At 42.9% G+C, this 11,974-nt stretch overlaps 1 protein-coding gene across 1 annotated transcript in view; it reads left to right on the top strand.

Annotated features, from left to right (window-relative positions):
• Positions 1-8,633, top strand: part of drp2 (dystrophin related protein 2) — a 270,718-nt gene extending 262,085 nt beyond the window's left edge. The window contains exons 22-25 of the mRNA XM_046296549.1: positions 5,237-5,486; positions 6,495-6,612; positions 6,823-6,912; positions 7,527-8,633. Coding sequence (XP_046152505.1) covers positions 5,237-5,486; positions 6,495-6,612; positions 6,823-6,912; positions 7,527-7,546 — 478 coding nt within the window. The 3' untranslated portion in view covers positions 7,547-8,633. The remainder of the gene's footprint in view (positions 1-5,236; positions 5,487-6,494; positions 6,613-6,822; positions 6,913-7,526) is intronic.
• The last annotated feature ends 3,341 nt before the right edge of the window (positions 8,634-11,974 follow it).

Here is an 11,974-nt window from a genome sequence, read left to right on the forward strand (position 1 = left end):
GACTATGAGCAGACAGTAAACATATGGACTATGAGCAGACAGTAAACATATGGACTATGAGCAGACAGTGAACAACATATAGACTATGAGCAGACAGTGAACAACATATAGACTATGAGCAGACAGTGAACAACATATAGACTATGAGCAGACAGTGAACATATGGACTATGAGCAGACAGTGAACAACATATAGACTATGAGCAGACAGTAAACAACATATAGACTATGAGCAGACGGTGAACAACATATGGACTATGAGCAGACAGCAAACATATGGACTATGAGCAGACAGTGAACAACATATAGACTATGAGCAGACGGTGAACAACATATGGACTATGAGCAGACAGCAAACATATGGACTATGAGCAGACAGTGAACAACATATAGACTATGAGCAGACAGTGAACAACATATGGACTATGAGCAGACAGTGAACAACATATAGACTATGAGCAGACAGTGAACAACATATAGACTATGAGCAGACAGTGAACAACATATGGACTATGAGCAGACAGTAAACATATGGACTATGAGCAGACAGTGAACAACATATAGACTATGAGCAGACAGTGAACAACATATGGACTATGAGCAGACAGTAAACATATGGACTATGAGCAGACAGTGAACATATGGACTATGAGCAGACAGTAAACATATGGACTATGAGCAGACAGTGAACATATGGACTATGAGCAGACAGTGAACATATGGACTATGAGCAGACAGTAAACATATGGACTATGAGCAGACAGTAAACATATGGACTATGAGCAGACAGTGAACATATGGACTATGAGCAGACAGTAAACATATGGACTATGAGCAGACAGTAAACATATGGACTATGAGCAGACAGTGAACAACATATAGACTATGAGCAGACAGTGAACATATGGACTATGAGCAGACAGTGAACAACATATAGACTATGAGCAGACAGTAAACATATGGACTATGAGCAGACAGTGAACAACATATAGACTATGAGCAGACAGTAAACATATGGACTATGAGCAGACAGTAAACATATGGACTATGAGCAGACAGTGAACAACATATAGACTATGAGCAGACAGTGAACATATGGACTATGAGCAGACAGTGAACAACATATAGACTATGAGCAGACAGTAAACATATGGACTATGAGCAGACAGTGAACAACATATGGACTATGAGCAGACAGTGAACAACATATAGACTATGAGCAGACAGTGAACAACATATAGACTATGAGCAGACAGTGAACAACATATGGACTATGAGCAGACAGTAAACATATGGACTATGAGCAGACAGTGAACAACATATAGACTATGAGCAGACAGTGAACAACATATGGACTATGAGCAGACAGTAAACAACATATAGACTATGAGCAGACAGTGAACAACATATGGACTATGAGCAGACAGTAAACATATGGACTATGAGCAGACAGTGAACATATGGACTATGAGCAGACAGTAAACATATGGACTATGAGCAGACAGTGAACATATGGACTATGAGCAGACAGTGAACATATGGACTATGAGCAGACAGTAAACATATGGACTATGAGCAGACAGTAAACATATGGACTATGAGCAGACAGTGAACATATGGACTATGAGCAGACAGTAAACATATGGACTATGAGCAGACAGTAAACATATGGACTATGAGCAGACAGTGAACAACATATAGACTATGAGCAGACAGTGAACATATGGACTATGAGCAGACAGTGAACAACATATAGACTATGAGCAGACAGTAAACATATGGACTATGAGCAGACAGTGAACAACATATAGACTATGAGCAGACAGTAAACATATGGACTATGAGCAGACAGTAAACATATGGACTATGAGCAGACAGTGAACAACATATAGACTATGAGCAGACAGTGAACATATGGACTATGAGCAGACAGTGAACAACATATAGACTATGAGCAGACAGTGAACATATGGACTATGAGCAGACAGTGAACAACATATGGACTATGAGCAGACAGTGAACAACATATAGACTATGAGCAGACAGTGAACAACATATAGACTATGAGCAGACAGTGAACAACATATGGACTATGAGCAGACAGTAAACATATGGACTATGAGCAGACAGTGAACAACATATAGACTATGAGCAGACAGTGAACAACATATGGACTATGAGCAGACAGTAAACAACATATAGACTATGAGCAGACAGTAAACAACATATAGACTATGAGCAGACAGTAAACAACATATAGACTACGAGCAGACAGTGAACAACATATAGACTATGAGCAGACAGTGAACAACATATAGACTATGAGCAGACAGTGAACAACATATAGACTATGAGCAGACAGTGAACAACATATAGACTATGAGCATATGGACTATGAGCAGACAGTAAACATATGGACTATGAGCAGACAGTGAACATATGGACTATGAGCAGACAGTAAACATATGGACTATGAGCAGACAGTGAACATATGGACTATGAGCAGACAGTGAACATATGGACTATGAGCAGACAGTAAACATATGGACTATGAGCAGACAGTAAACATATGGACTATGAGCAGACAGTGAACATATGGACTATGAGCAGACAGTAAACATATGGACTATGAGCAGACAGTAAACATATGGACTATGAGCAGACAGTGAACAACATATAGACTATGAGCAGACAGTGAACATATGGACTATGAGCAGACAGTGAACAACATATAGACTATGAGCAGACAGTAAACATATGGACTATGAGCAGACAGTGAACAACATATAGACTATGAGCAGACGGTGAACAACATATGGACTATGAGCAGACAGCAAACATATGGACTATGAGCAGACAGTGAACAACATATAGACTATGAGCAGACAGTGAACAACATATAGACTATGAGCAGACAGTGAACAACATATGGACTATGAGCAGACAGTAAACATATGGACTATGAGCAGACAGTGAACAACATATAGACTATGAGCAGACAGTGAACAACATATGGACTATGAGCAGACAGTAAACAACATATAGACTATGAGCAGACAGTAAACAACATATAGACTATGAGCAGACAGTAAACAACATATAGACTACGAGCAGACAGTGAACAACATATAGACTATGAGCAGACAGTGAACAACATATAGACTATGAGCAGACAGTGAACAACATATAGACTATGAGCAGACAGTGAACAACATATAGACTATGAGCAGACAGTGAACAACATATAGACTATGAGCAGACAGTAAACATATGGACTATGAGCAGACAGTGAACAACATATAGAATATGAGCAGACAGTGAACAACATATGGACTATGAGCAGACAGTAAACATATGTACTATGAGCAGACAGTAAACATATGGACTATGAGCAGACAGTGAACAACATATAGACTATGAGCAGACAGTGAACATATGGACTATGAGCAGACAGTGAACAACATATAGACTATGAGCAGACAGTAAACATATGGACTATGAGCAGACAGTGAACAACATATAGACTATGAGCAGACGGTGAACAACATATGGACTATGAGCAGACAGCAAACATATGGACTATGAGCAGACAGTGAACAACATATAGACTATGAGCAGACAGTGAACAACATATAGACTATGAGCAGACAGTGAACAACATATGGACTATGAGCAGACAGTAAACATATGGACTATGAGCAGACAGTGAACAACATATAGACTATGAGCAGACAGTGAACAACATATGGACTATGAGCAGACAGTAAACAACATATAGACTATGAGCAGACAGTAAACAACATATAGACTATGAGCAGACAGTAAACAACATATAGACTACGAGCAGACAGTGAACAACATATAGACTATGAGCAGACAGTGAACAACATATAGACTATGAGCAGACAGTGAACAACATATAGACTACGAGCAGACAGTGAACAACATATAGACTATGAGCAGACAGTGAACAACATATAGACTATGAGCAGACAGTGAACAACATATAGACTATGAGCAGACAGTGAACAACATATAGACTATGAGCAGACAGTGAACAACATATAGACTATGAGCAGACAGTAAACATATGGACTATGAGCAGACAGTGAACAACATATAGAATATGAGCAGACAGTGAACAACATATGGACTATGAGCAGACAGTAAACATATGTACTATGAGCAGACAGTAAACATATGGACTATGAGCAGACAGTGAACAACATATAGACTATGAGCAGACAGTGAACATATGGACTATGAGCAGACAGTGAACAACATATAGACTATGAGCAGACAGTAAACATATGGACTATGAGCAGACAGTGAACAACATATAGACTATGAGCAGACGGTGAACAACATATGGACTATGAGCAGACAGCAAACATATGGACTATGAGCAGACAGTGAACAACATATAGACTATGAGCAGACAGTGAACAACATATAGACTATGAGCAGACAGTGAACAACATATGGACTATGAGCAGACAGTAAACATATGGACTATGAGCAGACAGTGAACAACATATAGACTATGAGCAGACAGTGAACAACATATGGACTATGAGCAGACAGTAAACAACATATAGACTATGAGCAGACAGTAAACAACATATAGACTATGAGCAGACAGTAAACAACATATAGACTACGAGCAGACAGTGAACAACATATAGACTATGAGCAGACAGTGAACAACATATAGACTATGAGCAGACAGTGAACAACATATAGACTATGAGCAGACAGTGAACAACATATAGACTATGAGCAGACAGTGAACAACATATAGACTATGAGCAGACAGTGAACAACATATAGACTATGAGCAGACAGTGAACAACATATAGACTATGAGCAGACAGTAAACATATGGACTATGAGCAGACAGTGAACAACATATAGAATATGAGCAGACAGTGAACAACATATGGACTATGAGCAGACAGTAAACATATGTACTATGAGCAGACAGTAAACATATGGACTATGAGCAGACAGTGAACAACATATAGACTATGAGCAGACAGTGAACAACATATGGACTATGAGCAGACAGTAAACATATGGACTATGAGCAGACAGTAAACAACATATGGACGCTTTAGCAGACATCTCACAGCATTTACTATCATAGCTTATTGTGGCCAGTGTGTGTGTCAGTGAAACTCCCAGCTCTTTAAAATGCTGTTTGCTGATGTCCTCTCTGTCCTCCCTCCTATTCCCAGGGTGCTGCAGGGGGAGTGGCGGCGACTGAAGTGGAGGCATGAGGAGGCGGCGGCGGCGCCCCAGCTGACGGAGGGGGGTGAAGGGTGTCCGGGATCGCCCACGGGGGACCAGCAGGACGAGGAGCTCCTGGCTGAGGCGAGGGTCCTTCGGCAGCACAAGACTCGCCTAGAGACACGAATGCAGATCCTGGAGGACCACAACAAACAGCTGGAGTCCCAGCTGCAGAGGCTACGAGAGTTATTGTTGCAGGTAGGGAGGGAGGAAGGAAGGAGGAACAATTGGAAAGTGTTAAAAAAGATGAAGGAAAGAAAGAAAAGATGGGTTGGAAAAGAGGGGAGGGAGGGGTGGGGTAGAGAACATCTCTAGTAAATAGAATAAGACTAATGACTTCAACTGCAGGTATAGAGACAGGAAGGGGGATAGATACCAAGAGAGACAGAGGGAAATACCTACTGTAAGGAGAGAAAGAGAGAGGGGGATAGACTCAAGAGGGATTAAGAAGCAGAATGATATGAGACTGACACTAAATACAGGAGAGAGAAAGGGGAATAACAATGATAGTGGCTGGATTGAGAGAAAATATGACACTGCTGTTGAGGAATATGAATGTGCAAATGAGGAATAGAGAGAGGGAGAGGAAGGAATGAAAGCTAATTTGTACTGCTGCACTAGGGGAGAGAGAGAAAGAGAGAGTGACAGAAAGACATTTCCTCACGTGAAAAGACTTTGCAAATTGGGAATAGAGAGAGGAGATTGAAAGAGAGACTGATTTAGTGGAAAGAGGGGAATGGGAAGAGAGGGACAGAATAGCAAACATTCTAAAAAATATATAGAGTTTAACTTCCTGTACACTTCTATGAACCTCCCAACCATATAATGCATTTCAATATCTTCCTAAGAAATAATCCTGCACATACGCTCTTTATATGAGTCTGTTTATCGTTCCAACATGAAGTGATGGAACAGGGAAAGTGGTGGAGTGGGGGTGGGTAGTCGATTCGGTGTCAACCGTCAACCTCTGTTTTCATCTCTGTAGAAAGTAGATCTTCGTTTGTTCATCGTGGAACTAGGTCTGAATCCCCAGCCAACGCAGCCTTCAGTTTCACTGGAACACTTTGACTTATTTAGTGCATCTACAGTACATGTTTACTGTATCCTTCAACCCCAACACATTCCAAGAAACATTTGTGCTTTTCTGAAGTAGCTGTCAAAAAGAGAATTCTGTTGGGATTGATGACACTATTTATTTTCCAACAGCCCAAAGATGACTCGGAGGCCAACGGATCGGAACCTTCATCCCTGTCATCTCCGGTGTCAGGGGGAGGCCGTCAGGGGGATGGACCCAGTAGAGAGACCACGGACACAGAGGCCGCGGGTGAGCTACTAAGACAAACATTCCCAAATAGTAGGTCAGGTCTCACTGGTGGGGTGCAAGTTCCAAGAAATACCTCCTGGATTAATGACTGGGGAAAAAAACATTGTTTTGCTCATTCTGTGGGCCACAACAACATTAGTTCAGACAGAATGGAATGATCGAGTGTTCCGTTGTCGCTCATCTCTCTCTGTGTGATGCTGTGTGTGCCAGGAGATGGAGATGAGGATCATGAACAGGACACAGTGCAGCAGCTGCAGGAGGTCATAGAGCAGCTGAGAAACGTCTTCCCTTCAGAACCTGGTGAGCCTCGGACCCTACAGACCTGAGACAGAGAACCAGAACCACGAACCTGATGAAGACACACATAGATTTTTCCTGGGGGGGTCTCAGGGTTATATCGTAATTCTGAATGATGTACTGTATACATGCCCCAGTTGGTAGAGCATGGCGCTTGCAATGTCAGGGTTGTGGGTTTGATTCCCATTGGGGACCAGTATGAAAAAAGCATGAAAATGCATGAACTCACTACTGTAAGTTGATCTGGATAAGAGCATCTGCCAAATGGCTCAAATGTTGTTATTTTTTAAAGTAAAATGAGACTGACACAACTTTGAAATGAACTTTGAAGACAGTGATACAAAATGACCAAAATGAAACAAGATAAGGAATGTCTGAGGAGTGTCTAGAAAGATAAGCTACAAAAGTTCTTATCTCAGTGGGGAACTACAATATAGGTGCCTGATTCATTGCCTTTAATACCTATTGGGCCTCAAGGCTACCAGAGTAAAGGTCAATCCAGTGTTTCTACAGCCAAAACCTCATCTGTTAGTACAGATTTGGCTATTCTGGATGTGTTCTAAAACACATCATCTTCACTCTTAATGGACACTTTCTATTCCTCTCTCCTCTTCCAGGAGCAACGTCACTCATCTAACCCAGGGCGGGGCCTGGAGTGCAGAGTGATGCCTGATTGGATGCCTGATGGCCCGTGCCCCATATAGCTGCCGTCAGAGAGCTGACCCCTCTCCCTCACCCCTGTGGGAGCCAAAGGCTAACAGCTAATGCCAACGTCCAGGACCAGCCACGCACTATGCTAACAAGCTAAGGCTAATGGATAATGTTAGCGGTGCAGCCAGACACTGTGTTAACCAGCTAAGGAAGCTAACGGCTAATGTTAGCAGCCCAGCCAGGCAGAAACTGTGTTAGCTATGGCTAACTCTAGCAGCCCAGCCAAGACACTGTGCTAACCAGCATCTGTGTAGTTGCCCGAAGGTGTGAAGCCTTATATCTGTACAGCACAAGGACATTCCACGAAAATGACTTTGACACAATGCAAAAACGGTTGGGGATTTTCCCCATGTTTTGTTCTGTCCGAGTGCCAGTAACTGTGTGCTCCTCTCAGTATGTATGTGTGTTTTCCTTATTCCCCCCCAATGCGTTTCAAACTTCTCTTTTTTTAATGGGGCGTTCATGTGCATCACTGTTGATTTGGGCCAGGCTGGCTGCATTTCACGCGGCTGTGATTGGGTGGTTGCGGCAGCCGTACGCCGAGCAGAACAGAGCAGATTGCCGGGTAGCCAGCGGGACCCACAACGAGCTTATTGACACTGTGGGACTGACACATCATCAGTAAAACCCAATGATTTATTTAAGACAGCCAAAGTGCCCCCCCAGGCCAGGCAGCCCTGCTTCTGTGCACTGTGAGTTTCACTGCTTCCATCACACGCAGCACACAGACACACGTACACGTTGTTTCATATGAACGCTCATTCTGTACTAACACACATTCATATCAACATTCATATCACACAGGAATACAAAAAACAGATACACACACACACAGCCACACACACACACAGCCACACACACGCTTACACCCACATCCATGAGCAGTGGAGCGAGATAGGCTGTGAATATACCTCGTAGTGTACAGAAAGAGGGTCTCGAGTCGAGGCTAATTTGTATCATGCCTAAGTGTGTTTATCTGAGAAAGCGTCTAGCGTTAAATGCCGGGCCCTCCACTGTGGACTCTGGCTCATTGGCTCATCTCTCCCACTGTGCACAGATGGGGAGGCAGGGTGCCCAAGCCCCCCCCCCCCCCCCCCCCCATCATCTCCAAGGACACTAGGAAGGATTGACCACATTAACCCAGCGGCCCAATTCCAAATCAACTCTTAGCCCTTTCTACTTGGCACATCATCTGAAATGATCAGATAAGCAATATGCTAATAACTTCATTTTCCCCTCTGCTGGGTGGAAGGCTCACCATATTTCTTCTATACACATTTCAGGGGTACACAAATTCCTAGGATAGTAGGAGCTAGAGTCTGATATGGGGTTAGGCTACCATCACACCAGGATCATGTGACAATCCAGGCAGAGGACAGTCTATTTGCCTTAAACCCAAACAGAGCCCGTCACGGTCTAATACGTGCGTTTTCATGCTGCTACCTGAAACATTATTGAATGGAGTTGGCCCTGGCTCCCGCTTTCCCTCTCTTCTTTTCTCTTTTTATGCTTGTGGCCAGATGTTAAAGTACTGGCTCAGTGTGTTCACTCAGCGTTTTCACAATCAGAGGACAAGATTGGATCAGTGGGGTGTTGTGGGTGGATGTGGATTTCATACAAGGTGAGATTCGGTTTAGGGGTCTGGGGCATTTTGCATTGTATTTGTGGATTTAGAGAGGCTTTAAGAGTATGGAAAGGGAAGACAGTGGGAATTCACAGCGCTAGAACGGCCTAGCACCTGAGAGACGAGTTAGATAAGGCTGGAATAGGGTTTTTTGGAGGCGTGGAGGGAGGACGGAAGGGAGGTGGAAGGGAGGCTCGGAGGGGGTGGAGATCTGAGAGACAAGAGGAAGAAATGGTCCGTTTATCACTCCTGGGCTGAGCTGAAAGGAGTGATCCACTATGATGTGCTTGCCACAGCAAATCTCCAGAAAGAGACAGACAGGAGGTGAGTTATTTCCTGGGAAAGAGGAAAGATGCTCTGGGTTTATTATGTAGCATACCACTTCCACACCCACATTCGCAGGGAAACATGATGCGAATGGTTTTGAATAATCCAGAGAACGTCCTGACCTTATTGGCCAAGAACAAGATGTGTTTGAATCCCATCTCGGTATTCGTTAGGCTTTATCCCCTCCAGGCGCCCAACGTTCACATTTGACATCGTTGAGCGCCGCTGTGCCTGTCTTGTTTGTTTTGATGCCGTTGCTAGGGAACTGTCCCCCAAGGACACGGCGCTGCAGGTCGTGAGTCGGCAAGGTGGGGCGCCGACCATAATGGAAATGCTAATAACCATATGGGGAAGAGAGAGTGCCTCGTTTCCATACCTCCCCCTGTCCTCCCCCACATTAATGAGGCCTGCCACTGTTTAGTGTTTAGCTGGCATACAGTAGATAGTCATTATCATCTGTTCTACCTTTTTCAAATGCTGACATGCACCGGCATCCTTTCTTACTTAACATGTCAGGATCCAGGAACAAAGAAGTCGAGTGGGAGAAAAAAACCATCCAACACGAAGAAATGTTAACTCTTTGGAAACTCTTTAATGTTATACATCTCATTACACCTTGATGAGCCACCCTGAACATAGAGTACTTGTGGCTATGACTATATGCAGGAGCGGCCACATCGCATCTCTCTCTGTGTGTGAAACAAAGCATCTATTGAACTATAGCTGGGGGAAGAGGTTAGGCCTAGAAACCAAAAGGAACTACCCATAGGTCCTGTAGACCTATAGAAATGTTTTGTGTATTTTGGATAATAGTGAGGTATGAGAGGCAAGGTGGAATGAATGTTTCCACCACTGTGGCATGCAGTTCGTCAGACAGAACTACAGTTGAAGTCGGCAGTTGACATACACTTAGGTTGGAGTCATTAGAACTCGTTTTTCAACCGCTCCACAAATGTCTTGTTAACAAACTATAGTTTTGGCAAGTCGGTTAGGACATCTACTTTGTGCATGACACAAGTCATTTTTCAAAAAGTTTTTTTACAGACAGATTATTTCATTTATAATTCACTGTATCACAATTCCAGTCAGTCAGAAGTTTACATAGACTAAGTTGACTGTGCCTTTAACCAGCTTGGAAAATTCCAGAAAATAATGTCATGGCCTAAGAAGTTTCTGTCAATTGGAGGTGTACCTGTGGATGTATTTCAAGGCCTACCTTCAAACTCAGTGCTTCTGCTTGACATCATGGGAAAATCAAAAGAAATCAGTCTGGTGCGAAAAGTGCAAATCAATCCCAGAACAACAGCAAAGTACCTTGTGAACATGCTGGAGGAAACAGGTACAAAAGTATCTATATCCACAGTCAAACACCAAGAACACCATCCCAACTGTGAAACACGGGGTGGCAGCATCATGTTGTGGGGGTGCTTTGCTGCAGGAAGGACTGGTGCACTTTACAAAATAGATAGAATTCATGAGGTAGGACAATTATGTGGATATATTGAAGCAACATCTCAAGACATCAGTCAAGAAGTTAAAGCTTGGTCGCAAATGGGTCTTCCAAATGGACAATGACCCCAAGCATACGGACAACAAAGTCAAGGTATTGGAGTGGCCATCACAAAGCCCTAAACTCAATCCTATAGACAATTTGTGGGCAGAACTGAAATGCATGTGCGAGCAAGGAGGCCTACAAACCTGACTCAGTTACACCAGCTCCGTCAGGAGGAATGGGCCAAAATTCACCCAACTTATTGTGGGAAGCTACCTGAAACATTTGACCCAAGTTAAGCAATTTAAAGGCAATGCTACCAAATACTAATTGAGTGTATGTAAACTTCTGACCCACTGAGAATGTGATGAAAGAAATAAAAGCTCAAATAAATCACTCACTCTACTATTATTCTGACATTTCACATTCTTAAAATAAAGTGGTGATCCTAACTGACCTAAGACAGGGAATTTTTACTAGGATTAAATGTCAGGAATTGTGAAAAACTGAGTTTAAATCCATTTGGCTAAGGTGTATTTAAACTCCCGACTTCAACTGTATATACAGTGGCAGGAAAAAGTCTGAACCCTTTGGAATTACCTGGATTTTTGCATAAATTGGTCATGAAATTGGATCTGATCTTCATCTAAGTCGCAACAATAGACAAACGTTTTATTTTACTAGTCAGTTAAGAACAAATTCTTATTTTACAATGACGCCCTAGGTACAGTGGGTTAACTGCCTTGTTCAGGGGCAGAACGACAGATTTTTACCTCGTCAGCTCAGGGATTCGATCTAGCAACCTTTCGGTTACTGGCCCAACGCTCTAAGGACTAGGCTACCTGCCGCCCCAGGTAATCTAGCTCTTCTTAACCTCATTGAGATTGAAGAATCCTAGAGTGTCAGCTAAA

The sequence above is a fragment of the Oncorhynchus gorbuscha genome, linkage group LG13 (genome assembly GCF_021184085.1).
Source record: "Oncorhynchus gorbuscha isolate QuinsamMale2020 ecotype Even-year linkage group LG13, OgorEven_v1.0, whole genome shotgun sequence".
Taxonomy (NCBI): domain Eukaryota; kingdom Metazoa; phylum Chordata; class Actinopteri; order Salmoniformes; family Salmonidae; genus Oncorhynchus; species Oncorhynchus gorbuscha.